General features: G+C 53.9%; 9 protein-coding genes and 1 non-coding gene across 10 annotated transcripts; 5 read left to right on the plus strand and 5 right to left on the minus strand.

Annotated features, from left to right (window-relative positions):
• Nucleotides 1–1,486: 1,486 nt before the first annotated feature.
• Nucleotides 1,487–4,503, minus strand: PHACADRAFT_110357 (uncharacterized protein). Its single transcript, XM_007390099.1, has 7 exons — nucleotides 4,288–4,503; nucleotides 3,944–4,198; nucleotides 3,788–3,889; nucleotides 3,570–3,734; nucleotides 3,456–3,519; nucleotides 2,951–3,406; nucleotides 1,487–2,895 (listed from the first exon to the last, which is right to left on the minus strand). Exons 1-7 carry the CDS (start codon nucleotides 4,441–4,443, stop codon nucleotides 2,438–2,440), a joined length of 1,656 nt encoding a protein of 551 aa, XP_007390161.1. The 5' UTR covers nucleotides 4,444–4,503; the 3' UTR covers nucleotides 1,487–2,437.
• A 183-nt stretch (nucleotides 4,504–4,686) lies between these two features.
• Nucleotides 4,687–5,856, minus strand: PHACADRAFT_246795 (uncharacterized protein). Its single transcript, XM_007390100.1, has 5 exons — nucleotides 5,679–5,856; nucleotides 5,538–5,626; nucleotides 5,186–5,486; nucleotides 4,994–5,124; nucleotides 4,687–4,941 (listed from the first exon to the last, which is right to left on the minus strand). Exons 1-5 carry the CDS (start codon nucleotides 5,787–5,789, stop codon nucleotides 4,851–4,853), a joined length of 723 nt encoding a protein of 240 aa, XP_007390162.1. The 5' UTR covers nucleotides 5,790–5,856; the 3' UTR covers nucleotides 4,687–4,850.
• A 312-nt stretch (nucleotides 5,857–6,168) lies between these two features.
• Nucleotides 6,169–9,524, plus strand: PHACADRAFT_246797 (uncharacterized protein). The gene is made up of 14 exons (XM_007390101.1): nucleotides 6,169–6,282; nucleotides 6,344–6,430; nucleotides 6,494–6,730; nucleotides 6,780–6,902; nucleotides 6,956–7,078; nucleotides 7,134–7,256; nucleotides 7,310–7,438; nucleotides 7,493–7,867; nucleotides 7,920–8,042; nucleotides 8,100–8,258; nucleotides 8,314–9,135; nucleotides 9,192–9,291; nucleotides 9,354–9,437; nucleotides 9,498–9,524. Exons 1-11 carry the CDS (start codon nucleotides 6,249–6,251, stop codon nucleotides 8,679–8,681), a joined length of 1,881 nt encoding a protein of 626 aa, XP_007390163.1. The 5' UTR covers nucleotides 6,169–6,248; the 3' UTR covers nucleotides 8,682–9,135; nucleotides 9,192–9,291; nucleotides 9,354–9,437; nucleotides 9,498–9,524.
• Nucleotides 9,525–9,645: 121 nt separating this feature from the next.
• Nucleotides 9,646–9,748, plus strand: PHACADRAFT_t6. Its single transcript has one exon. It is a non-coding gene; the product is annotated as a tRNA-Lys (tRNA).
• A 134-nt stretch (nucleotides 9,749–9,882) lies between these two features.
• On the plus strand, nucleotides 9,883–12,656 carry PHACADRAFT_168032 (uncharacterized protein). Its single transcript, XM_007390102.1, has 3 exons — nucleotides 9,883–10,701; nucleotides 10,769–11,024; nucleotides 11,077–12,656. The coding sequence occupies exons 1-3, from the start codon at nucleotides 10,413–10,415 to the stop codon at nucleotides 12,308–12,310; spliced, it is 1,779 nt and encodes a 592-aa protein (XP_007390164.1). The 5' UTR covers nucleotides 9,883–10,412; the 3' UTR covers nucleotides 12,311–12,656.
• A 364-nt stretch (nucleotides 12,657–13,020) lies between these two features.
• Nucleotides 13,021–14,723, minus strand: PHACADRAFT_246803 (uncharacterized protein). Its single transcript, XM_007390103.1, has 6 exons — nucleotides 14,573–14,723; nucleotides 14,509–14,521; nucleotides 14,430–14,458; nucleotides 13,951–14,376; nucleotides 13,683–13,898; nucleotides 13,021–13,631 (listed from the first exon to the last, which is right to left on the minus strand). The coding sequence occupies exons 1-6, from the start codon at nucleotides 14,585–14,587 to the stop codon at nucleotides 13,191–13,193; spliced, it is 1,140 nt and encodes a 379-aa protein (XP_007390165.1). The 5' UTR covers nucleotides 14,588–14,723; the 3' UTR covers nucleotides 13,021–13,190.
• Nucleotides 14,724–14,877: 154 nt separating this feature from the next.
• PHACADRAFT_168035 (uncharacterized protein) lies at nucleotides 14,878–17,573 on the plus strand (the record flags this gene model as incomplete). Its single annotated transcript, XM_007390104.1, has 6 exons — nucleotides 14,878–15,489; nucleotides 15,516–16,158; nucleotides 16,209–16,304; nucleotides 16,356–16,904; nucleotides 16,955–17,390; nucleotides 17,494–17,573. Exons 1-6 carry the CDS (start codon nucleotides 14,939–14,941, stop codon nucleotides 17,571–17,573), a joined length of 2,355 nt encoding a protein of 784 aa, XP_007390166.1. The 5' UTR covers nucleotides 14,878–14,938.
• Nucleotides 17,574–19,496: 1,923 nt separating this feature from the next.
• On the minus strand, nucleotides 19,497–22,651 carry PHACADRAFT_179911 (uncharacterized protein; the record flags this gene model as incomplete). The annotated part of the gene is made up of 6 exons (XM_007390105.1): nucleotides 19,497–21,086; nucleotides 21,138–21,325; nucleotides 21,376–21,732; nucleotides 21,783–21,872; nucleotides 21,923–22,378; nucleotides 22,430–22,651. 6 exons carry the CDS (start codon nucleotides 22,649–22,651, stop codon nucleotides 20,768–20,770), a joined length of 1,632 nt encoding a protein of 543 aa, XP_007390167.1. The 3' UTR covers nucleotides 19,497–20,767.
• Nucleotides 22,652–22,779: 128 nt separating this feature from the next.
• On the minus strand, nucleotides 22,780–24,026 carry PHACADRAFT_246808 (uncharacterized protein). The gene has a single exon (XM_007390106.1). The coding sequence runs from the start codon at nucleotides 23,602–23,604 to the stop codon at nucleotides 23,074–23,076; it is 531 nt and encodes a 176-aa protein (XP_007390168.1). The 5' UTR covers nucleotides 23,605–24,026; the 3' UTR covers nucleotides 22,780–23,073.
• A 457-nt stretch (nucleotides 24,027–24,483) lies between these two features.
• On the plus strand, nucleotides 24,484–24,897 carry PHACADRAFT_246809 (uncharacterized protein). The gene has a single exon (XM_007390107.1). The coding sequence runs from the start codon at nucleotides 24,526–24,528 to the stop codon at nucleotides 24,778–24,780; it is 255 nt and encodes an 84-aa protein (XP_007390169.1). The 5' UTR covers nucleotides 24,484–24,525; the 3' UTR covers nucleotides 24,781–24,897.
• Nucleotides 24,898–25,343: the final 446 nt, after the last annotated feature.

Genomic DNA, 25,343 nt, shown 5'->3' on the forward strand with positions numbered 1-25,343 from the left:
ATGCCTTTGTCCTCACGGGCCTGAGATCTCGTTCCTAGACTTGAGCTGCGTAGCTCTGGAGACCGCTTACCTGCTCAATGTTGCTAGCGGACGGAGGGCATTGCCAGAACAAGACATTTCGGCGGGGGAATGGCCTTATCAAGGTCGCCCTCCGGACTGATGAACTGTTGGAAACCGCCTCATGTCCGAACATGTGGCGCTCACCAGGGAGTGTTATGCCCTGGCTTCTCTCGTCGATGTCAACTGTCGAAAACCTTTTTCATGAGCATGATATAAGGAGGGCTCGAGGGCGGGTCCCAGGAACACCATCCCTTAGAGCCCTCCTTCGTTCCTCACAGACAGCTCTACTCACTTATACACCCGCTTCTTGCCTGCCTGTGCAATGCCGGTTGCGCGTAATACCCGTCGCTCGCGACGTCTCTCGAACCGCCCGCCCGCCGATCCAGGTTCGTATGTTTACCGCCGTATTTGCCTCTGTGGGTCCACCTCCGCGGCTTTGCTCACCTGCTTGATTCGGTCACAGAATTCTTGACATTCAATGACGAGGAAGGGCGAGGCTCAATCTTTGCCGGAAAAGTTGTCGATGCCGCGTCGACTCAGACACCAGAGTTGACATGCACTACCGCGACCTCCTCGCCTTCGATCTCGACCCCAGAGTTCTCGACCCCTTCTTCTCCGCACAGTGACGACTCGGACTTCGCACTGCCGTTCACATCGACGTCCTCGCATGGGCGCAGGAAGAAAGAGGGACACATTCCGCGTCCCTCGAACGCCTTCATCATCTTCCGCTCCGAGATGTGGAAGTACGACTTTGGCGATGGACCTGAAAAGGATCATCGCCAGATCAGTCGTATTGCCGGTATGCGCTGGAAGGCATTGGATGAGGAGACGAAGGAGGGATACAAGCGCAAGGCTAGGGAGGCCAAGGCTGAACATGCGCGTATGTACCCTGGTTATAGGTACACACCAACGGGCAAGAGAAAGGTCAAGAGGCGCAAGAGCAAGCAGGACGCCGAGCGGGAGCGTGCCAGGGCCAGTCTCATCAGCCGTCTCATCTCCAAGGGCTTCAAGCAGGCCAGGCTGAGTCAGGCGGTATACGCCATCGAACGTGAGGGGGCTGACGAGCGAGATGTTGTCGCCGGTCTATTCGATTATCAGGCTCGGGCTGCACGTACTTGCAAGATGCTTGCCAGGCCTGCTCATCAACAACCTGTCGCCTCCACTCGCACTCGTCAACAGCCTCAAAGGGCTCCCACGCGTATTCCCTCGATCACTGTCTCCTCGCCGTCCGCCCTCGGTCTCGAGTTCTCTGGCTGTCCTAAGACGTTCCAGCCCGAGCTCGCCATGCCCCAGCTCGTTCAGTCGTGTTCAACTATCAGCGAGGCTGGCGCGCAATCAGCGGAAGATGAACCGTATATACTTTGGGCTCAGCCGAGCTATACGGAGGTATGCCATATATCTTCACACAGCTGAATTAGCTACTCATGGCCACAATTTAGACACTGCAAGCAGAGGGTACCAACACACTCGGAATGCCGTTCGGTGCTGCCCAAATTGACTACGACTCAAGATTTGACGGCTCTGTCTTTACTGGGTGCGCCCCAGGCCCAGTCGTGTCTCCTCTCCCGCAGTTTTCGCCTCTTGGCAGCATATCATCCCCTCTTCACCTGCAGTCCTCGCTGCTGTATCAGTTCTCACCATCACCTAGCCACTTCCCCTCACCATCGCTCCCCTCCTGGCAGTTCTCCTCGTCATGCGACCTTGTGGAGAAGCTCTCGCCTTTCCAGATCAAAGCACAGCCCTCCTCACCCCTCTGTGCGCCATGCAGCCAGCCGTCTCCGCAACTGCGCGTCCACTCTTCCATCCGCTTGCCAGAGGGTGCGTCGCCACTATCCTCCAGCGGCAGCTTTGGCAGCTCTGGGACCATGTACGGCGCACTTAGCTACCCGCAGCCGGCAACCTCGCCCGAGGGCTTCGGCTTACTCGCCAAGTCGTACAATTCGGACTCGTTCACCTATGCTTCCTATGGCCTCGAGCCCAGATTCGAGGAGTGGTTTGAAAATTTTGAGCGGGTCGATCCCGGTCACATCTCCTGATATGGACCTACTGTCCTTGTCCCCGTTAGCATGCTTGGGTCTTACCTACATAACTCTTGTGCCTTGATGGCCTTGATAGCCTTGATAACCTCATCATTTCTCGCTTGGATATCATACCCTTTCTCCCGCTTTTCGCCTGTAGTCTGCTTTTACCACCTCTATTTGTCTTGCCAGTCCTCACGTATATCCATCTACTGTTGCTTGCACATGTATCGAAGGGGGCCATGCTACATCATCACTACTTCTCAGCTTGTCTGTAAACAGTCCATGCGTGAAAGATATAGCTCTGGGATCTGAGCACAAGTCTGACACGTATATTATCTGCATCGCCGGGGCACTCTTCATTTCCTGAGTTTCTTCTCCTGCTTCTCCCCTCCATCAATGTTAACACGCTTCACGGGCGCGACGTCGAAAGATATTCGCCCTGCCGCGTGCTCACTCCGAAGCCATTCCTCACACTGCGCTTTGGTACCCTCCGGGTGTCTGAGTTGCCACTCAGTGATACGTGCGAGCACTCCGTTCATCCACGGCCCTGACCGGCCGGTATCGAGCACGCGCACGACTTCATTCCCGCCCAGTAGAGGCTTTGCGTCCACCATTGCGGGCAGTCCAAGCTCTTCTATACGACGCACAAAAGTATTGTACGCCTCGATGCGCGATGCGGCGAAGGCTATGTCGAGCGATTTGCACGAGGTGTCCCAGAAGGAAGTGAGCTCTTGCACGAGAGAGAACAGAAGCGATGTCGCCCAGTAGGATCCTGTGTGCGTGTTATGCACGTTCTTGTTGCGTAGGAGGAGGCCTGCAAGCCGCGCTACGGTCATACCACTGCCCGTTCTAGAATGCAGAGGGCTCACCTATCCTGACGCGCTCATCTTCGCCACCGATGACCGGGTTCTTGAGCATCTCGGCGGCGGTAAAAAGCACTGGTATACCGTCCAGATAGTGGTTCTGAGCGCCAAGTTTCGTGCCGTTGCGAATAGCAGCCTCAACCGCGAGATGACACTTGTTCTTGATATCATCATACGTCAGCCCGCGGTACGGTGTTAGCGCGCATGCGAGATACAGTCGCGGCCGAGTCGAGGACTCGTATGTTGCTGCAGCTGCAAGGAGGGGGTGGAGCGCAGGAAGGTTGGTAGAGGGCTGTTTCTCGGGGAGCGTGAGGGTCTCCAAGATGTACGCAGCCGCCAGTCCAAGCTTCGGCGAGCCAAGAGGTGCCGAGAGCTCGGGGGCGACATGTGGAGGAATGTAGAAGATGGAGGTGTACAGCCGAAGATCATTAATAAGCTCGATGGCATGCAGTGGGTTCCTGCCTGTACGTGATAATTAGGTGGGAAGAACGAGGATCGCATCTTTACTCACCCTTCATCATCTTGTCTAACTCTTCGCCGACGCGTTCCCTGCTAATCTTCGCCCTCAAGGCGTGCTAGCCAGAGTTAGTCTCGCCATCTTCGTTCATAAGAACCAAATACGGACCTGGATCTCCGCATCCCTCGCTGCCTCCTGCAACTCTGGGACTAATTCAAACCCAAAACGACTGGCAAAGCGTACACAGCGTATTACTCGAAGCGGGTCGTCCATGAAAGTTTCCTTCGGAGACAATGGCGTCCTGATGATGCCATCCTTCAAGTCGCTGAGGCCCTACTACGACGCTTGTGAACGTGTTAATGCTTTGAAATACTCCAATATCCCACCTTCTGTGTGTGATCTTCAACTTCGCGCGAGTGAACGTTGTAGAAAAGCGCGTTGATAGTCATATCTCGCCGGAGTGCGTCCTGTAGAGGCGTGCCAAAAGCCTGAACGTCACAGTCAGCGTAAAGACACTAGTAAGTCTTACAGAGTACGCTTACGACTTGGGTAGGTATCCTGCTATCATCAGCATACTCCTCGCTCCGTAAGTTTACGAAGTCAAGCTCGATGTCGAGCACCGTGGCTTTTGCGGTCTCAAGATGCTTCGACCGATCAGGATTGCGCTCGACTTTGGCGATTTTCTCTATGGGAATGTTCATTACTGATCCGCAGTAGGCTTGAAATTCTTCTGCGAAGGGCAGCCCCATCATCTGCTCAAGGGCAATGTCGATGTCATTGCTCTGCAGACCTAGCAGCTGCTCGAGGGGAGAGTGCACACAGTCAGTCAGCAAGAAGGCGTGCTAAGGTAAAGTGCGATGGACAGACTATAAGGAGTGATATTGACCTTGTCGCGCACCCAACCTCCCGCAATCCTGCACGAAGTCTCGACTCCATGCCGTTCCTTCATCCATTTCGTGCAGCCGTCAAGCAAGGCGCAGATCTCGTTCTCCGCGTCTGTGAGGTGTATCTCCATTTTCTCGGGTATTTGCACGCGGGTCATTATCCTAGTCGATTGCGAGCGAACAGATAGTCGGGTAGATAGAAAGCGACGTAGGGAGAGTTTCCTGAGCAGGAGCATGAAGGAATACGGAGGAGGCAGCACGCGAGACGCCTGGTCTGGTGCGGAAAACGAGTCACAGCGGCCAATCAGGAGTCAGGACCGTCCTAGTCAATAGGCTATTTGCTCGCTTTGCTCGCCGAAGTGAATATGACGCGCAACACGGTCGTGCTGTAAACAAATTGTCGGGATACAGACCATTGCAGCACTTCCCAGCAGTTACTACGACAAGGAATGCACAAATCGACATAAAAACGTGCTAATCCTACTCAACACGAAAGGTTAGCGTTGTAGGAATCGATAACATCAGTCGGCGTGGAAAGCAGAAGAGAAATAGATAAGAGTCTTCGTCAAAGAACAGTTTTCAACCAGTCGGTAAGATCCTGCATCTCTTGAGGACAGACAGCGTGCTCCAAATCTTCATACGACTTGAAAGTTATCCTAAATGGCGAGATTACTTCTAAACCCCATTCAACGATACGTCGCTGCTCACCTCGAACCGGGAAATCCCAGCTCATCTTGCAGGAACAGAACAGACTCCTGCCCTATGGCGAGCGGTATCTCTCGATCCTCAGCGCCATGGCCCCAGAAGACAGGCAAGCAGGGTTCAATCTGTCGCATGCCCTTGGCAGCGCATTAAAACTCTGCGGCACACAAAACGTCACAAGAAAGGCCTTTAACGTACTTGTCTGCTACAGTGTGGGATCCATCCGGACAGACTAGCTACGCCGCCGAGTTCTTGTAGACTAGTGAGGGCAAGCATCACGGCTGTCGCTCCACCTTGACTAAAGCCGGCCACGACTACCTCAGGACTCTGGGGGCGTCCATGCAGCTCATTGTGGACGATCTGTTCAAGGCTCCGTAAAACGCGATTCATTTGACGACAGACGCTCTCTGACCCGCTTTCATTCGTCGGAGGTAATTCTTCGATGTCAAACCACGCTGGCCGGGTTTCGTTATCGTTCATGGTGACTGGAATCGAAGGACTAAGAGATATGATTGATAAGCAGTAAACGCGCGATACTTGGGGTGGCTACCTTCGTGGTAATATCCATTTCACACCAGGGAGACTTCTGGCCATGGTCTGGATGGCGGGTTTCCAATGCTGCGGGCTTTGGCCCAGACCCTTCCAAAAACTGATCAGCACCAACAAGAAATAAACGATTTTCGCCACATACGTGAAGAAATATTACTGTCCCGCGCAAGTCATCTGGCGGATTGACCTCAAGAACGTCGAGAATCTCTGGTTCCGTACCCAAATCGCTGCTGCCTGTACTGGGGGAAGACATTTTTCTAGAGAATCTTGCACAAATATCACAGAACAGCTATATGTGCGATATGAGAGACAGGCCCGAGCCACACGCAGTACGGCATAGCCTCAGAGGCTCGCGCAGCACTAGGGCAGAGAGCTCAGTGCAGAATTGTATGGGGGGAGTCTTCTCCAGCGTCTTGAGTACTGCAACGGTTAGCCATGACCGCAAGTCGCAGTACAGGCGGTGTAGTCGACGACGGCGAGGACGAGAATGTGCTTATTCGCAGAAAAGTCAACAGCAACGGACGACCGCCACAAAGTCGGGCGGCAATGAGAAACACCACGTGATAGACACTACAGCAGGCGCGCAGAGCGCCAAAACTACGCCTTGCCTTCTCCAGACACTCCTCGCTGCACTTCTCCTCCCTGGCCTTCCCGCCCTTGCCTTCCCCGCCTTTCCCGCTGGTAGCCGCAGTATACACGTCATTAAGTAGCGATGGGCGCCGTCTCCAGCTGCTGTGAATCATGTTGTCAGTTTTTTTTTCGCTTTACCACAGTTCTACTCTGCAGAACTGATCGCGAACATGGCAGTCCGTTCTCGCAAATCACAGTCGTACGAGCCTTTGCTCCTCGAGAACGAGCGGGAGGCAGTTGCGGATCTGCTTCAGTACCTGGAAAGTAAGTCATACGCTACACTGTACTTTGCCAGTCCGTCGCTCAATAAAGATCTGTTAATCCCAGACCGAACAACTACCAACTTCTTCTCGGGATCACCACTTTCCGCGTTGACCACACTTTCATTCTCTGACAATGTAGACCTACAGCGTAGCGCTGCCCTTGCGTTTGCCGAGATTACGGAGAAGGAAGTCCGTCCTGTCGGACGTGATACACTCGACCCCATCCTCTTTCTCCTCGGCAGCCATGATACTGAAGTCCAGCGAGCTGCCAGTGCGGCTTTGGGAAATTTGGCAGTAAACAGTGCGTATACCATAAAATTCATGACTGTCTTTCTAACTCACGATAACAGCCGACAACAAGCTGCTCATCGTCAAGTTGGGCGGTCTTGAGCCTCTCATCCGACAAATGCTTAGCCCTAACGTCGAAGTTCAATGCAATGCTGTAGGCTGTGTCACAAATCTTGCTACTCATGGTACGCACACGCGAGTTATGGCCGTCCTATCTCATTCGTCCATTTCTACGTAGACGACAACAAGACGAAGATCGCCAAATCCGGCGCTTTGGTCCCTCTGACACGCTTGGCGCGCTCGAAGGATATGCGAGTGCAGCGGAACGCGACTGGCGCGCTGTTGAATATGACGCACTCAGGCATGTTTGATTTGCTGACCACAACCCGAACACGAGCTGATCGTCTCGATATCAGATGAGAACAGGCAGCAGCTTGTGAATGCCGGGGCCATTCCAGTCCTCGTTAGTCTTTTAAACTCTCAGGATACCGACGTTCAATATTATTGCACCACTGCTCTGAGCAACATTGCCGTTGATGGTGCGCTTTTCTCGGCAGCTGCTCTACCCCTTGTGTCTAATCGTTACCTGCAGCCTCGAACCGGAAGAAGCTTGCACAAACGGAGCCTAAGTTGGTCTCCAGCCTCGTTCAGCTCATGGAGAGCCCGAGTCTTAAAGTACAGTGTCAAGCGGCGCTTGCTCTTCGTAACCTCGCTAGCGATGGTAAGACATCCGTCCACTTTATCCATGCGGGGACTGATCACCAGGAATAATCAGAGAAGTATCAACTTGAGATTGTCAAGTGCGACGGGCTTCCTCACCTCCTTCGCCTCCTCCAGTCTACATATCTTCCCCTCATTCTATCCGCTGCTGCCTGTGTCCGCAACGTGTCCATCCACCCGCAAAACGAGTCCCCCATCATTGAGTCTGGCTTCCTGCAACCGCTTATCAACTTGCTCTCGTTCAAAGACAACGAGGAAGTGCAGTGTCACGCTATTTCGACTCTTCGCAACCTCGCTGCTAGCTCGGAGAAGAATAAGCTTGAGATTGTGAAGGCGGGTGCAGTGCAAAGCATCAAAGATCTTGTTCTTGAGGTACCGATGAACGTTCAGTCGGAGATGACTGCATGCATCGCTGTTCTTGCCTTGAGCGGTAAGTCACATCGCCATACCGTGGCCTGGACTGCTCTCATAAATTTGCGTAGATGAGCTCAAGGGGCAGCTTCTGGAGATGGGCATTTGTGAAGTGCTCATTCCTCTTACGAACTCGCCTAGTTCCGAAGTACAGGGCAACAGTGCTGCTGCTCTGGGTAACCTGTCTTCGAAGGGTAAGCATGTTCGGTCGGCGACACCTTACCCAACCTGTTGACGAACATTCTTCTTAGATGGCCGCACGACTTCTGATGATTATTCCGCATTTAACGACGTTTGGGACCGCCCGGACGGCGGCATGCATAAATATTTGTATCGTTTCTTGACGAGTCCTGATGCTACCTTTCAACACATTGCTGTTTGGACGATAGTCCAACTTCTCGAGTCGGGGGGTGAGCGGTCTCAATAGATACAATTTGCGACTGTCCGCTAACTGCAATTCTACAGATCCACAGCTTATTAGCAACATCCGTGGTTCCAATATCCTGATACCCAACATCCGTCAGCTCGCTGCCACTCGCACTTCGACGCCAGCATCCTCTATTGGTGGCACACCGCGATCACATGGCTCACATCACTCGTACCAAGATACTGAGGCTGGTGAGGGGCAGGGCGAGATCCAGCAGCTTGCTCGCCGGATCCTCGAGTTCAGCGACGGAGAACCAGACGATGTGATGACGCCAAGTGCGCCACCCTCGCAGAAGCAGGCGGGGTCGCTCATCGACAGCCGTGCAGAGAGTGTCATGGGCCGGGATCATGAGGAACTACGCCGAAGCGTCCGGGAGGCGTTCTCCAGCGGACAGACGGGGCATTAGACACACCAGGCTGCATCCAGACCCTTGCTCTCCTCGCGGAAAGTTGAATGGTGCTTGGTGGGTATTTATCACGGACACGATCGCGTTGTTCTTTTCTTGCATTTTCTTCCTCGCTGTACATGCGCCTCGTTTGCCCTTTCACTTACGACATATTTCACTTCACCTTTTGGTCTGTTCCAATCCTCCTCATCTCGTATATGTACTGCGATTCTTCCGCTTGTGAGGCTACGTTACTTCGAGATACTCCCGCACGCCGCCTTGGTGTGTCCGCCATCCTCGATGAAGTATAATGTTTGTTATGAAATGGCATCTTTTACACTCCGAGACCAGCGTGACATGGCGGTACATCCCTAGTGAAGTGTTGCAATGCGTAAGACCACCCACGGGCAAGCATTCTGAGGTCTAGCTCAAGGGCGTGAGGGGATGTAGGAGAGGTATAATTAAGCTACCGGGTCTGAGCGCATATTTCTAGTCAGAACTACTAGCGCTTTGAAGAGTGAGTTGACGCACCTTGCGGAAACCAATAGCGTCCGACTTCTCGCGGAAGCACTGGCGACAGAGATCGAGACCGTACTTGCGAATGAGACCAGCCTGGTGGGCACAGTGACGGCTAGAAGGTCGCATATGAATTAGCACTTTCTTCTCTACTCAGACCGAATGAGTGATATTCACCACTGACGGGAGCCCTTGCCGTATTTGCGGGGACGAGAGAACCAAACCGCGTCGTGAGTCATTTGTCGGTATTTTACGGTGTGACTGGAGTAGAAGATGGCGTCAGTAAGTGTTCCGCGCGTAGATGTGGATGTGGAGGTAGACCTTGCCGGAGACTTGAATAGGCGTCGGTCGCTACTGCCTTCAGCCAACGTTTGTGGACTACTAGAAAATAAAGTTTGCTTCAAATTTGCTCTCCGCCGGTCGTTCCCGGTTTTGTGTAGAGTACCTCTACATCCCGATATTTGTTACTGCCCGCCTAGCTCAATCGGATAGAGCGTCAGACTCTTAAAGGAGTGGCGGGTTCTCACGAGCGCGTGATCTGAAGGCTGCGAGTTCGACCCTCGCGGTGGGCTAGTGTTTTATTTTTGCTTTCTCTCTTGCGCTGCGTTCACTCGAAGGCTTGGACTCTAGTACATAAACGCTGGCAATAATACCCTACAGCACCCTCGCAAGTATCTCATTCCCTACCTTGATAGCCTGTCCGTACTCTGAAACGCTGAAGCTAATGTTATAGCGAATCTATTCGATCAACACACGTCCATCTTCTTCCTGATGCATTGATACGTACATCTCCATTAGCGTCGAGTGTAATGCTCGGTGGCGAACAAAGCACGGCACTAGACTGAACCTTTGGTATGTCACATGGTATCTGCGAGCCCTCCTTCAAGGAGGTGATAGCTTCTATTCAGGCAGCCCTTGTTGACCGTACAGAATCATGCCAACCGCAAGGCAACCGCTTGCGGAGTGACTGTCACTTTAATGTCTTGGCTTCTCGACTTATCATCGTTGCCCAGCGACCGACATCCTGTCATGACAGCTGCACATCATGCTCGCACGTCGGGCCATCGCCTCCTGATGCACCCCCGATGCGTGTTTATGTGAGTTCAGTCTGCCCATCTGTTTCCAGGAAGTGGCTAGGCTCTCTCCCTTCCTTCCCCTCTCTTTCTCGCTCTCTTTTTTCCCGACCATTTCTGCTAAATTTGCCGTGCAGGAGGTTCCACCGGACGTCGCACCGCCATGTTCCCGACCCAACTAAGACCACTCTTTCTTACAATCCTCTCCTTAACTCTTCATTCTGTCGTCTCAGGAGCATTGGTCAATATCACCGTAGATGATTCTCAAACTGAAGATGGATCGACAATCATTCAGTACACCCCTACAGAGCTCTGGAATGTGGGGACGGACTGTAGCGGATGTACTGCACATCCGGACTCGACCCGTACTTTGGATGGCACCTGGCACGATTCTACTCACGAACAAGGGGCCGGAGCTGACGGCCTACCTCTTGCTACTTTGCAGTTCGAGGGTGAGCTCTCTTTCAATAACCCGCGACGAAAGTTAGCTTTGCCGATGATCCCCGTTTTTCATCGCAGGGAGCGGGATTTACGTATACTGTACCGTCGCACATACAGCTACGTCTCCTGATGGGAACTCGGACATGACATTCTTTATCGACGGGCAGACTATGGGATCGTTCGAGCTGCCTCCCACAGGGCAAGCAGATTACGATTATAACATCTTGGTCTACGCGAACAGCTCGATCCCACCGGGTTCCCACACCTTTGTGCTTCAGAATGGCCGCCCGGGCGGTGCGAAGAGTCTGGTTCTTCTGGACTATATCGCATACACGTAGGCCACAGTTCTATTCGCCTCTTTCGACTTTGACTCAATTGCATAATAGACATGATGATAATACACTTCCGACACCGTTATCATCTACGACAACCCTGGCTTCCAGCCCCACGCCGCCTCTGTCTGTTACCGCGCCTCAGACCACACAATCATCTATCCTTTCTACCTCCAATATCGGACCTACCTCGGCTACGTCCGCGACCGCCAGTGATCTTTCCCACCTGACGTCATCATCTGGACTAGGCATTTCATCTGCTACATCGTCTAGGTATTCGACACTAGGAAGATCGCTGAGTAGCACTTCCACGCGAGACCAACCAAGCGTTGTCATTACGCCGCCCTTATCCATCTCCAACTCCCCGGCTATAGCGGCTGCTGGCACATCTTCGCATTCCTCAACGTTAGGCAGGACACGAACTATCATCCTTGCCTCTGTGATTCCCGGCGGTGTACTGTTCGGAATCGTGGCTCTAGCCGTGTGGTGGCGACGCCGAGCTCAGTATGAATACTATGCACCAGCGACCCGCGGGATTGGCGAAGACCCCACGACAAGCGGGTGGACCAGTGACGCTTGGGCGCCGAAGGGTGATGTGGGAGCCGGCTCGAACCATGGGCACTCGAACCATGGTCATGATTCCCCATCAAACGTCTCTCGCAACGATCAGCCTGTACGCTCAGGAAAGGCGGCTGACACTGTGGGCAGATCGAGAGGCCTCACTATCAGTTCTGCTGTGACGGCAGCCAGCTCTGCGTACTCAGCTTCGGCATACTCGCGCTCCAGCTTTGGCTCCAGCGTACCCATGCACACTACCGCGGACCACCCCGCACTACCGAGCCAAAGCGACACAGGGGCCAGCAGTACTCTCGGCTACGCGGCGCAGTCAGAATCCGGCAAACGGGCAAGGCACCCTTATGCAACCCGTACGCCAGAGCCTTACGACTCGGCTGATGAGACAGCAGCCCTCTCAACTGTGCCCGAGCAGTCTTCGCCCGAGCAGTCTTCTGCGGCATCGCACGAGAATGCCCCGCGCGATCTGGCAGCCCCTCCGATGCAGACCGCAGTTGTACAGCCTGAACAGGCATCAAACACTGAAAGCCAATCGAGCCTTGGAAGGAGACCTTTTCCCGATCGACCCGTCTTGGAACACCAGGCTCAGGCGGCGAGGTTCAGACGATTCTTCCGTACGCCATCGGGATCATCGGACATGCCTCCAGCATACGATGATCTTTCAGAACGTGGCAGAGAGAGCCTTCCAGGTAGCATCAGAGATACAAAGCTTTGAAGGAGTGGCATTCGTTTTCGGGCTCGCATGAACTTCAAGCGTCTTCGATAACATCAGTATTCTCAGTTGTCGCTTCGTATGGACTACTATCACTCTTGCGAAATACGGGACTTTTGTCAGCTGCTCGCGTAAGCTTCGATACTTAACTTATATGCTCGATTGGAGATGGCAAACAGGATTAGTGATTGTTCCAGCAGCCTTTAAAATTTGTAGAGACATGCCAGTTTCCCACGCCACGTTTGCAGGAGGCTAAGTTTGCCTACACTTATGTCGTCTCTTGGGCGTTTCTGGGCGCTCTACAGCTTGTAGCGCCAATAAATTCAAATAATAGATCGCTCCTTGCTCGACCATTTGAGAACCCATAAGCTATCTCCCTCCGCAAACAGACGAGTACTCAACCCTGCTGTTCACAACCTGAGCATGGCTAACTTGCCACTAAGCAACTTGATGCGGTTAAGAACGCTATAACCTTGCTTGTTTGACCAAGCAGGATTCTGCAAACCTTAGGCCGCTCTTCTACAGCTCTTCGTCACAACCGGGTTCCGAAGTGATCAACAGTCACGCAGTCATGTCGAGTAACTTGAGCTTGATGACTGCTGAGCTCAGGCGGTGGTCGGCACTCGTAAATAAAATGATAATAACCACAGTTGTCAAGGAAGACTGCACCTAGATGCATGATGAGGCGTGAGCTTAGTACATGCTTCGGCTGTGATTCATGGAGAATGAGGAGACCACAAGGATACAGATTACAAGGGGAGTTACAGTGCGAAAGCGATCTAGGAAAAGAGTATAAATGCTCCGAGAGGAAGGAGAGAAATTCAAATCGCGACTCAGTCCGCTCCAATACTAGCTCGGTCACCATCCAGTCCGTCGTCGCCGATTACCGCCCACCGGCGTACTGCTGAGGGTACTGAGACATGAACTGGTGCTGCTGCGGTATGGCCATGCCTTGTGTCTGTTGGGCCTGCGCAGGATACATTTGCGGGGGCATACCCTGTTGCGCCATATACGCTGCGTGTGCCTGCGCCTGTGCTTGCGGATCATGCTGCGCTTGCGGCTGCTGAGGATGTTGCGGGGCGTGCGCGAAATTGAAAGACGGCGGCGCCATAGTGCCCGCGGGCGGCATGGGGTAGGGGAGCTGACCGGAGGTGAAATACGGGTGCTGGAGCGCTTCGGCGGCGGAAATGCGCTTCGCAGGATCAAACTGGAGGAGGCGTTCAAGAAGGTCGATAGCTTGGGGCGACGCTTTCGGAAGGACCTGCGAGAAAGGGATTTTAGGGTAACGCGGATATTGCTTAGGCTGCTGTTGATTGTCGGCTTTCTACAGACCATTAGTCAGGACATACCAACAATAGTCGAGGAATGGACTTACAGCCTCTTGAATGATCTTGCGAATTACTCGGTCGTCGGGAGTTCCAATTATACGCATGATGTGCAAGAGCTGATCTTGGTTATCCCGTCCACGGAACAGGGGTACACCGCTGATCATCTCAGCGAAGATGCACCCGCATGACCAGACATCGATGGAGGTACTATACGTGCGAGAACCCAAGAGGACGTCTGGAGCTCGATACCATAATGTTACAACCTACAGCGAGAATCAGCATCGCTTCCTACACGGGAGGATATCGATGGCTTGCCTCGTTTGAGAATGTATTGACGGGAACACCGAACGCCCGCGCAAGACCAAAATCACCTAGCTTCAGCTCTCCTTTGCGATTGATGAGCAAATTTTGAGGCTTCAAGTCGCGGTGAAGCACACGGTTCTCGTGGCAGAAAGCGGTACCCTTCAGGAGCTGGTACATGAAGCTCCGGACAGTATTGGGGTCGAGTGCACCACGATCGCCATGGGCATCCATGTATTTCTTGAGGTCGCGCTCGCAATACTCGAAGATGAGAACGAGCTTGGTCTCGGTGTGTATGACATCGTAGAGGCGGACGATGTTGACGTGCTTGAGCTCCTTCATGAGAGAGATCTCGCGGATGGCAGTCGATGGCGTGCCTTCTTCCGCATCGAGGTGAATTTCCTTCAAAGCCACAATCTCGTTTGTTGTCCTAGAGCGGCCCTACGATGCACATCTATCGGACATCTGGAAGGTGGCGCGAGAGCTGAACGCACCTTGTAAACCGTAGCGTATGTCCCCTCACCTGCATTTCGTCAGCGTACATCTGGTGATCTCAAAAAATCTGCGTCGCACCGAGCTTCTCTAACTGTAAACGGCGTCAGGATGAGTTGGTGCTGTAGAGCGCATCGCCACTGACCTGAACGTAGTTCATCGTGACGCTTGAATTCCAGGTCCTGGGATTATAAGGAAAGGCGAAAACACTTGCACACTATTCGAGGGGAGAGAGAAGCGTCAGGAATGTCGGTGGTAGAGGACAAAGACGGAGAGACAGAGACTGAGGTTGAGAGTGCGAGGCCGAGTGTGAGCAATGGTGAGTGACAAGCGAACACAGGCGCCGAGCGGTTCAAGCTAGATATAGGCGCCCAAAGGTGCCAAATGCAGGACAGCATAAAATTTGGACAGACGCCGGAGCAGCAAGTCTCTCTGAGAGTTGAGGTATGTCACGCTCGCCCTCGCCCTCGTTCCTCCTCTCACTCCCTCCGCGGCTTACTAGAAAGCTAGAATGGCGTCCACGCCTTCAAAGCCCAAAAAGCCGCGCATCAAGCCCCCAAAATCCCGCCCGGTTAATACATCGGGCATTTCTCAGCCTGCCGTGGAGGACGCCTCGTCGACCCACTCCCTCTCGACCTTCTCGCCCGGCGGAGAGCTCTTTGCGTTCCTATCGCTCGCCGTAGACAAGCATCGCTTGCGAGTATATGACACGACTACCGGCCAGTCTGTCGCTGAACATGTATTCGACTCTTCTCGTGTGTCCTCATCATGCTGGGCTCGCTTCGACACTTCACAATCTGAGGACGAACCCAAGAGGAAGAGGAAGCGAAAGAACCAGGACGAAGGTGACAGCACTGTCAAGCTATCTATCCCCGGGGTTTTACTGGGTCTGAACAGCGGCTCTGTTGTTCTCTTCTCCCCCGCACACGGAAAGGTGGTCAAGACAATATCTCATTCTTTGAGTACCGCTGCTCTTGTGTCTATTGCTATAGCCGAAGACCAGAGCAGCGAATGTACACACCTATGGACATCTGGCGCGGACGGCGTCTGCGCTTGTGGAGCGTGCGCGATAGCAGCTTGGTCGGCAGCTGGAAGAGTGAGGAGCGAATACCGTATTCCTGCATTGCTGTCAGGCCATTGGTTCCAGAAGAAATCGAGGACACGAGCGAAGTCTTGGCTGCCAACTATGCCATTCACCTCCTGACGGTGGCGTCGCGGCCAGACTCCTCCCTTGATGCACCATCGAAGCCGAGGAAGACAGCCTCGTTTACTGGACATGCATCTCCGGTCAAGAGCTTACAGTGGGACTCTCCATCGCGCTTCCTGTCTGCTGCTGAGGCGGATCGCTTTGTATATCTGTGGGATGTCCCTCAAGAAGGCTCTTCTTCTTCAGAGGGCCATGTCACTGCTTCGCTTCCGTTGGACTCGGATGTGCGAATGATTACCCTTTCATTACAGCCTTCGTCGAACTCGAGTACGCTGCTCGCCGTCTCCACGTCTGGCCGTGTGGCCATTTTCCCTCTCGAAGCGAGTCTTGCTTCGTCCGCGTCTTCGAAAGCGAAGTCGAAGATCCCCACGCTCTCTCCAAGGTCAACTATTAGCGTCTCCGCTTCAAAGAAGCAGGCCGAGATACGCTCTGACATAGTTGCTGCGACTTTTGTCGGTCCACAGGACGGCAAGGTTCGCATTGCTAGATTGGCCGGCGGCGCGAGGCCTGTTTTCGAAGTTGTTGTGAGTGCTATCTACAATTTTGCGTATGCTTTGCTACATTCGTCGCGCAGGAATACCTTGACGCATCGGGAGATTTCGTCCAGGACGTCGTCATTGCGCCACTACCCGCCGGGGTGGGCCTCGTCTCAGATGCAGATGAGTTTATAGTGAGTTTTCCTACGTTCGCAACTGACCTTCAAGAAATAACAGAATGACAGGGTGCTCCGACAACTCGTTACGCCGAATCCTCCTTGATCGCCGTTCGCTCCGGTAATGAACTCGCTCAGGATGCCTCTATGGACGACCTCACCAACCGTGAGATTGAGGGCGAACTTGACGCTGAGCTCGCCGAGATGAGTCTGGGCCAGCGACTGACCGCTCTCGCTGGCGATGCCGCAGCAGCACCCCGGGAGTCTGACAATGAAGATGCTCCTTCAAAGTCCGCGCAGAAAGAAAATACAGTGATCCAGGCGGTGCCAGCGGCCTCGCTCACTCGTACGCTCATTCAAGCCCTGCACTCCTCTGACTCTGGTCTCCTCGAGACATGTCTGGCGCACTCGAACGCTAGCCTGATACAAAATACCGTCAAGCGACTGCCTCCGCAACTGGCGGTGCCGCTGGTAACTGCATGCGTTGAACGACTAGGAAGGGGCAAGAGGGTAGGCAGGGGAAAGGGTGGAGGCGCGGGAGCAGGCTCGCAGAGAGGAGCTGGCCTTGTGCGCTGGATCAGGGCAGTGCTAATTGTCCACGGTGGCCACCTCCTTACCGTGAGTGCTACACTACCCTTAGACAGTGTCGATAATTAACTTTTCTCAAGATGCCCGATCTCGTTGCGCGTCTGTCTGGCCTTCATGCGACACTAACATCACGGCTCGCTTTGCAGGAGAGCCTTCTGTCGCTGAGCGGTCGTCTGGACATGGTCATTTCGCAAATAGAGATGCGTTCCTCAACCGCGCCTGCTCCCCTGACTGTACCCCAGGTGCAAAAAGAGCAGGGGAAAAAGAAGAAGCAGCGCAAGAAGGCCGCGAAGTACGTGGAGGGTGAAAGTGAAGAAGAAGACGAGGACGTCGAGGGTATGGAGGTTGGGGTAGAGAGTGGCGATGATGCTGGCAGCGTAGAAGATGTCGAGCTGGGTGGAAGCGATGGAGAGGAGGAGGATGATGGAGAGGAGGAAGAAGAGGATGGAGATGAAGACGAGGACGATGAGGACGACGGTGATGACAGTGACGAAGAAGGCGGTCCTAGGACGAATGGTTTATTGACGACGAGGCGGAGGAGTATAGCGATGAGGACGAGGACGAGGACGAGGAGAGCGAGTGAGGACATATCATATGCATATTTACTCTAGCAGTTTAGTCGTATCCATCCATTTGCTTTTCGTTTTGTCCCGAGCGGACGAAATCTGGACGCCTGTATGGCATGTGGTGATGCGGTGATGCGCCTCACTTCCTGAATCGGACAGACTCAGACCAGATATTCCCGCGGTGACGGCAACATCTGACCTTATCCTCTAACATTCGCTTTCTCTGTTCCTCTCTCTCTCGTTTGGCCGAATACTGTTCTGTACAGGCTAAGCTCTTGTTGCGAAGGCAGAATTTTTGCCGGTACTGTTACGAGGTTACTAGCACAGCCTCGGCAGGGCTACACAATTGGTACACCTGAAGGCACATGGGCAGACCGCTATTCAGCGCACAAATACGTCAGGAAGGGTTTCCCTACTCTCAAGTCTCGTTGTGCTAACCCTATATGCACCAAGACGTCACATCTTGTCCCTGCCAGACTTGCAGCGCCCCCGGTGCTCCCACCCGTTCACTTCCTAGCTCGGCCTCTCTCCCTCATACTACTGTTGTGCAACCTCCACGCTCTACCGCTGGAAACGAACCGTCAACGATTCAGCTCACGGAGCAAGATATTCTCCGGACGTTGACCTCGTCTCGCGAGTCAATTCAACGTGTCTCATCCGCCATCGAAGCTGCATACGAACGTCTCATTGCCCTCACGAGTAGCCTACAACAGAGACTCCATACAATGTCCAATGAACACGAACAAGCGCGGAACGACACTGGCATGGGTCCCAATCACTCCGCTATCGTGCTCTCTGGGCCAACCTCCACTTCACCGGATGCTGCCCTGTATGACACGACCACAGGCGAGGGTGGAACTCCCGCCCGGACCTTGCCCAACCGTTCCGCCAATACATCTACTCATATTCAGCGCACATCTCAGGCCCTCGAAACTATCCGACAGCGGTTCATAGAGCTTACTGAGCGTGTGCCGAGCGATGGGCCCAACCCTGCGCTTTCCGACGGCGAGTCGTCGCGTCCGCCGTCGACAGTACTGTTCGGCCCACGTTCTCGCGATCCGGTACAAGCTCGGAGGAACTTTCTCATGGCTCATCTAATGTATGGACGCGACTCGAACTCCTCGGATCCGACCACCACCCTTGGTCGCCGCGTGGAAGCCAGAGCCGCCGCTGCGAGAAACGCAGAGGTCTCTACCGATGCTCGTATTCATGACACGATTGGCGAATCCTCTTTCACTGTTACCCTTCTAAACCGACAACGCGAGCGGCTCCTCGAATCGTCACGTAATTTCAGACGCACACCGGTCAATATAGCGGATCGTCCTTCGTCCGCTGATGGTACTACTGAAGCGCAAACACCCACAGCCGCAGAATTACGTCCTGAGACCTCTTCCGATCGTCCCTGGCAAGTTCGTCACCGTACCGCGCTGTGGCGAGACAATCTCCGCGACCGCCGCCCCGTCAATAGCTTGGTAGCGAGATACTCCGGCTCATCTGGTGTCCCGCGAGCAAGCTCCCGACTTGAAGTTCACCCGTTACCACCTCTTACCCCGAGAAGAGCTTCAGAGCGCGGGCCCTCCATCTCTGATGACGCACCGGAGTTACCCGGCTTAGATATCTCCTCGAACCCCGACGAGGAGCAAGGATTAGATTTTGACCTTGGGCAAATCCCGCTCCCGCGGGGTCTGTACCTGAGTGCGCTGTCCAGAGCGTCATCAAGTCGCTACGAGGATTTCATCGCTACGCCAGAAGTGGAGGACGATGACGATCCATATAGTTGGATGATGGGCAGCACGAGGCGACCGCAGCCACCCCTCGTGGGTCTTGACTCTGCCCGTAGTCGAGCTGACATGCTCGGGAGGACAAGGGCCTCCCGAGATGCTGGCTCTTCGACTGTTCTGCCTGATCCGCGACCCTCTACCACCGTTGTCTGGGACAGCATGAACGATGAAGTGGAGCGGACATCGTCATCGTACACCGTACCTATTGTCTCTAGCCTCAATGCGCTTCGTGCAGCGCGCCGCAGACGTAAGCAACGTATGTCTAGCTGTAAATTCAGCATGCTAACTTCAGGGTCGTAGCGCCACTTGACCCGGACGGCAACGAGATTCCAACAGACGAAGAGGAGGAATACGAACGCAACCGGTCGCACATGCGCGCCCGTGCGCAAGCTCTTACCTCACGCGCGGCCAACAGCGAGAGTACGCCCCTACTTAGAGACTTCATGTCCAGCACGATGCCGCCGCCGCCTCCCTCGTGGTCCAGCGTGAATGCGACCACGCGCGGAGCTGACGACTTTCCAATTATCCCCGATGATGGTTTCCCGCGCGTAAACCTGGGCACATCCGGCCTACGGAGTTCTCAGTCGTTGCCAGAGGGCAGCGGCCAGTCTCGATGGGTCCGAGCATCGCGGCTACGACATACGATCTCGCCTATTCAAGAATACGGCTCGACTACGCCATTCCATGCTAATCCTATTCCCTGGACGCCGGTTGATCTGACCCCGTCCTCGCGCGCACGGGTCAGGGAGAAAAGGCTCGGAGCCAAGAGTCGGCCGGTGAGGTCGCCTCTTGCGGGCAGATAATGCATTTTCGTCTCTGGTTATATTGGTTTGCTACCACGGACCGTGGTTAATACCTCCATAAAACCAAAATGTCGCTCGTTTTCAATTCGTTTCACGCATCTCACCGATACCAGCTGGATAAACATAATCTACAATGACAATCAAGCTTAGTTAAATCTGCCGAGCACGTTGGGCCAGGGACAAGTATTAGAGTCACTAAAGTTTATAGTACACGGGCGGGAATTGTTGGGACGGTTATCATCGCAGCCGACCAACAAAATATTGAAGGTGAGGGAGAGACACGGACTAAATACGAGTACTGTAACTGAGTACTGAAGGTTTAACGTGAGCGCCACGAAGGCTTTTCGTAAGCGCCAGCTCCCAGCCACGCAGACTCGTGTACGTGGGATCGTACTGATTATAGACTTGTCCCATAAGATCTCTAAGAATAAAGAAAAAACAGTGAATCCAACTACGATAGCGGAGGGCATAGCAGGGGGAAAGAAGGAAACACGCGATAGCAGAGGTAAACTGTCGAAATGCAGGATAAGTAAGAGAGCAAAAGAGCAGGAGAGCGAGTGAGCAGAAGATCAAGAGAGTAAGGGAGATGGAAGTGTTCTGTGTCAAATTTTTCCTCATCTTTTCTTTTAATCGATAATCATTCGAGTCCCTTCGGTCCTGGGCTTCACCTCCACCAACATGCCGAAACGAATCTTGAGATGCCGCATTATAGTAGCGTAAACGCCACGTTTTTCTGGGGTTTTCTAAGAGCAGAGACCGGACCTGAGCGAACGAAAACTTGAGGAGGTTGTGGAGAGAGCGTCGCTGTTGTCGGTGGGAAGGTGCCGTTGAACCGTGAGGACGTCTGACGTGCTGACAAGTTCGGGAATAAGCTCGGCGGGCTCTGAGAAGCTCGGAGCCGCAAAGTTGAACCAGGGGAAGGGTGCCCGGCCAGACTCGTAAGCATCGCCGGTTGGGATCGTGATGTCGGGTTGCCTCCGGATGAGATGCGGTGCGGAGCCCATGCAGAGTCGCGCCTGCTGGGTAGGGTTTGCCTCACGCCTCGCGACGACATCCCAATCACTAAAGATCATGTCAGCAACTCGTCATCGGAAAGCGCAGCGAATTATTTACATGTCGCAGAGCATGGGGTGTGCTTTAATCTCGGGGATGGTGATCCGACGGCGCGGATCCTTCTCCAATATTCGCGACAGCAGGTCGTGCGACTTGAGGTCGATGTACGCGGAGAGTATGAGGGGGAATGTCAAAATGCGACGGTTAACCTCGGGAACAGGCATTGAATAGTTAGTCCCGAAAGGCATCTAAAGGTGCGGGTCAGTGAGTACCGCAAAGCAGACGGGAAATTACATACCAGTCCAGTGAGGAAAACGTGGAGGATAATACCAAGGCTCCAGATATCCGCCTCGTACGAGTGTTGTCCGTTGCCACAGAGCTGCTCGGGCGCCTGGTATCCCGGAGTGCCCGCGAGTTCAGCAGAGAGGTCGCGACCTCGATCCTGCGAGGAAGTGTCTCCCAGCTTCTCATCTGCAGTGCACGCCGCCCAGGCAGGTGTATTCTCCCAAGGACGCTCGGTCTTGTCGATGCCGAAGGCCTCGGAGAGACCGAAGTCAGCGAGGACGATGTGCCCTTGCTCGTCAATGAGAATGTTCTCGAGTTTGAGGTCGCGATGCATGATGCGCCGCTGGTGGAGGTTTTCGACTGCCACAACCTGGAAGAGAGTCAGCTGCAGGAGAAAATAGCAAATAATGCAGTGCGTACCAGTTCGGCAAACACCACACGCAACAGCCTGCTCCCAAGTGCCCCAAAGTTCCTGGTCCTGTGCACGAGATCTCCACCGGGGACATATTTCTGCAATTGTGCCAGGAAGTTCACTCGTCCCAACAGGTGGCGAGACGTACCATGAGAATGTAGAAATTATCTAAGTCGTCAAAGTTTCCTTCGACGCCTACGGCCCATTTGCTGTTAGCAAGCGACTTCCCGACGCGCTGCTCTTCAAAAATCCTCGAATAGAATGCGAACGGGATGCGCTCTTTGTCGATCGACTTCAGCGCGTAGAAGCGGTTCGTGAACTTGTCGCGGACAAGGAAAACACTTCCAAATCCGCCACGCCCAAGGTGCCTGATGGGCTCAAAATCGTCAATACGCAAGATGCGCGAGGTAGACGCGTTGGGCTTCTCAGCGGGTATCGCATCAGAGTTCAGCTTAACATTGCATGGAGGGGAAGCTTGATCGAAAAGCGTAGCGCCGGTGAGCGCTAGTGTATGCGGGCAGGCAGTGATGCCGGTGAGGAGGGTGTGGAAGCTGGTCGAAGTGTGGAGGTGGCTTGCGATTGCGCCTGACGCGTCACGGACGACCTGACAGTTCATCGTAACGTGAAATCGGCAGAAGGCTGACAGAGAACCCACCTTGAAGTTGTTCGCAGTCAAGCGGACTCCGACCGCCTTCGTGAACTTCAGCTCGTGGTAGGCGTCCGCCATCTCCTCCAAGAATTTCATTTCGAGTTCTTTTGGTGAAAGCTTCTTGCGCTGCATGGGCTGACATGAAGCAGAGAAGCCCACCTGTGCAACGATAGATTTCGTCGTCGTGAACCGCGATTTGATGGTCGTTAGAAAAACCTTGAACTTCATGTTGGTTGTCTTGAGGGTCGTCAAGAGTCGTGAGGAGACGAGGTTTCAGTGAACCGCCGGAAGTGGGAGAAAGCGAGGAAGGAGAAACAGAGTCCCAGTCACGCAGGGCATGGCTTTTGAAGCCTCACGACACGACAAGCAGATAAGACTGAAAAGGCAGGTTCGCGAGGTTCGACGCGCGTAGTTACTTTGGTTCCGTTAAGCTAAATCGCGTCATCGCTACGCGGCACTGCTCTGCACCATAGGCTGACCATGAGGGACAGGAAAGCCAGCCCACGCCGTGACTGCGTCAAGGTTTGGGCAGGCACTCACATCTCGCAAATCAAACAACGCAACAAATCTAACTAGCCAAACATCTTCGAGACCATGCAACACGCTTAGCATTAGCAGCGACCAACCGAGAGACGACATACCATTAAGCTCTAGGCCGAAAAATCAGCGTGTTTGAGCAAGCCTTCCCATTCAAACTCGGCAGGGTTTTCGTGGAAAGCCTTCAGTAGTTTTGCACCGTCCGCGTGTTCATCCTTCCACAGATAAAACTTCTGCATACCCATCGCGAGCAACTGTGCGTCCTCCTGGTTTAGTAGATACCTACTGTCACCATTTGCTGCGACAGCTGCGCCAGATGATGGTGTGATCTCGCCCCGCAACAGGACAACGCCATGCGACCGTGCTAGGTCAGTATGGTATGTTAAAACGAGGTATGGTGTCGCAAACGAGTTCCGAAGCTTGTACTCCTGCAAGGGGGTGAACAGGACTGTTGATATCTGCGGGTTGGTAGAGGTTTGCGGCTCTTGGAACAGCTCAGCGTTGGCGATGGGTTCGGCCGGTGAACCGTGGAAGGCCCACTCCATGAAGTAGACTTCGTACGCGCGTTGTCCTTCAGCTGTTTGTGACGCGTCGCGTGGGACAGGTATAACAAAGCTTGGGTATTTGGCTGCGGCGCTTGCCATCTTCTCATACGTATCGACCGGAATGGTGGCACAAAGGTAGCCTCGACCGGTGCCGCCGGAGCGTGAGCCATGATATACACGCCAGAGTAACTCGATTTGCTCAGTCGTATGGGGGGTTTGTACAAGTTTCTCGAGGTTCAAAATATTGGATAAGGACTGTGAGATACGAACAGTGACGAAAGTTGAGAGTGACGTGTATATAACGTACCTTCACTGGAGAGCCGTCCTTCCGGGATGCTGAAGACGAGGTAACTGAGGAGGCTGCTATCGTGCCTGGCGACTGTTGCGGCTGCGCTGCGGTCCTCGGTGCTTCTGGTGATTGGAAGGGAAGTGGTTTGCTTAGGCTTGCCTTCCTCTTAGCCATCTCCTGCTCCCTCAGGCGCGTCTTCAGTTGCTCAACCGGTATGCCTTCTCTATTCACACTTCAGATATTGCTGCTGTCATGCGCAAGAAACGAGACATACGCCGCCGCCTTTTTGTGGATTTTCTCCGCATACTTTAACTCGTAATCAATCCTTTTTGATGGATAGAGGTCCTCCTGCCATCTGCGCGAGGTGCTGAAGCGTGTCAACGCCTGACCAGCTAGGACGGGCGGCTTAGCCCAGCCCCGAATTGTGTATCCAAGTAGTATAGACATAGCTGAGGTCTACCGAAATATTGTCTCTGCGCCAGGAGGTATACCAGTCCAGCTGAAGATGGAGGTAGCAGTCAAGAACGGTGCGCACTTCACGACTAAATTAGGCGCGTATTCAACCAATAGCTTTATTTGCACTGCGAGAGTAGTGCTCACCAAAATTATGATTACATACCATTATAATCTCAGATTAAGCATATCTTAAGATTAATTATGGGGGTTTCCGTAATCATTCTCCTACTTGTACGCACGGCATATCATATGCGTACATATGCATATCGTAAATTATGCTGCCCGTATGTAATCTGTATGCTACATATGTTGGACCCCAGAAGGGCCGAGATTTCAGATACGGCGCGCACCACCCGCACGCTCAAGAATCGCACACCAACGCGCTCTGCGAGTCCGAGCACAGAAACAGCGTCAGCCCTTATGTAATGGGCATCAGAATTCTCCGGATGTCGACATACAGCGGGTCATGTCAGTGCGTCACGGGCGTTCCTCAAGAGGTAGAGGCCGAAGTTTACCTCTGCACTGGCTAGGATTGACCGTGCAAGAGCCAAGCTCATGAAGAAGTCCCTTGCGGGGAAGTGTTTGCTGCTAGCCTGTTCACAATGACGGCCGGGAACAGCATCGTGCGTCCCTCTTCCTCCCTCTCCCCACTGACTGCGCCTTAACCCGCCCCCTTTGACATTGCCGCAGGACATCGTCCGGAAGCTGCAGCACCGGGCGCACGGACCCCGCCGCGTGCGAGCTCGATCGGCTCTGCGGCAGGACACATCTCATCGCACCCGACAACGCCGGCGTCGTGCACAGCATGCCGTCGTCCACGAAGAGCTCCGGCAGCGGCAGCATGGCGTCCGCGCTCTCTATAAACCCCCGCTCGCGTCTGTGCATCTGCCGCCACTCTTTGACGCGCCGGCAAGGCGGTCACACCGACTCACACGCAAGCGTCGGCGCCGTGCACGAGCATCAGGACGTGCACCCGATCCACGTCTCGGACATGCACATCCTCGGCGGGGGCGCGTTCTTGTTCGACCTGTCCGGGCCGTGACGCTCCCGCTGCGCATCGATGGCAAGCCCGACTTCCGGATGCTACACGAAA

The sequence above is a fragment of the Phanerochaete carnosa genome (genome assembly GCF_000300595.1).
Source record: "Phanerochaete carnosa HHB-10118-sp unplaced genomic scaffold PHACAscaffold_1, whole genome shotgun sequence".
Lineage (NCBI taxonomy): Eukaryota > Fungi > Basidiomycota > Agaricomycetes > Polyporales > Phanerochaetaceae > Phanerochaete > Phanerochaete carnosa.

Excerpts from the sequence above, each read along its gene's own strand:
- PHACADRAFT_168032 (XM_007390102.1), top strand. The coding sequence starts at position 10,413 with ATGTTCCCGACCCAACTAAGACCACTCTTTCTTACAATCCTCTCCTTA. Across the intron at positions 10,702-10,768 it reads TGCTACTTTGCAGTTCGAGG|GGAGCGGGATTTACGTATAC; the intron begins GTGAGCTCTCTT and ends TTTTCATCGCAG. Across the intron at positions 11,025-11,076 it reads CTGGACTATATCGCATACAC|ACATGATGATAATACACTTC; the intron begins GTAGGCCACAGT and ends ATTGCATAATAG.
- PHACADRAFT_246809 (XM_007390107.1), top strand. The coding sequence starts at position 24,526 with ATGCTGCCCGTATGTAATCTGTATGCTACATATGTTGGACCCCAGAAG.
- PHACADRAFT_246808 (XM_007390106.1), bottom strand. The coding sequence starts at position 23,604 with ATGGCAAGCGCCGCAGCCAAATACCCAAGCTTTGTTATACCTGTCCCA.
- PHACADRAFT_110357 (XM_007390099.1), bottom strand. The coding sequence starts at position 4,443 with ATGACCCGCGTGCAAATACCCGAGAAAATGGAGATACACCTCACAGAC. Across the intron at positions 3,890-3,943 it reads GCAGGATACCTACCCAAGTC|GCTTTTGGCACGCCTCTACA; the intron begins GTAAGCGTACTC and ends TGTGACGTTCAG. Across the intron at positions 3,735-3,787 it reads TTGAAGATCACACACAGAAG|GGCCTCAGCGACTTGAAGGA; the intron begins GTGGGATATTGG and ends GCGTCGTAGTAG.
- PHACADRAFT_246803 (XM_007390103.1), bottom strand. Across the intron at positions 14,377-14,429 it reads CATACGCTACGGTTTACAAG|GGCCGCTCTAGGACAACAAA; the intron begins GTGCGTTCAGCT and ends TGTGCATCGTAG. Across the intron at positions 13,632-13,682 it reads GCAAGATCATTCAAGAGGCT|AAAGCCGACAATCAACAGCA; the intron begins GTAAGTCCATTC and ends AATGGTCTGTAG.
- PHACADRAFT_246797 (XM_007390101.1), top strand. The coding sequence starts at position 6,249 with ATGGGCGCCGTCTCCAGCTGCTGTGAATCATGTT. Across the intron at positions 6,903-6,955 it reads CACAAATCTTGCTACTCATG|ACGACAACAAGACGAAGATC; the intron begins GTACGCACACGC and ends ATTTCTACGTAG. Across the intron at positions 8,259-8,313 it reads CCAACTTCTCGAGTCGGGGG|ATCCACAGCTTATTAGCAAC; the intron begins GTGAGCGGTCTC and ends GCAATTCTACAG.
- PHACADRAFT_246795 (XM_007390100.1), bottom strand. The coding sequence starts at position 5,789 with ATGTCTTCCCCCAGTACAGGCAGCAGCGATTTGGGTACGGAACCAGAG. Across the intron at positions 5,487-5,537 it reads AAATGGATATTACCACGAAG|TCCTTCGATTCCAGTCACCA; the intron begins GTAGCCACCCCA and ends CATATCTCTTAG. Across the intron at positions 4,942-4,993 it reads CTGGGATTTCCCGGTTCGAG|GATAACTTTCAAGTCGTATG; the intron begins GTGAGCAGCGAC and ends CTCGCCATTTAG.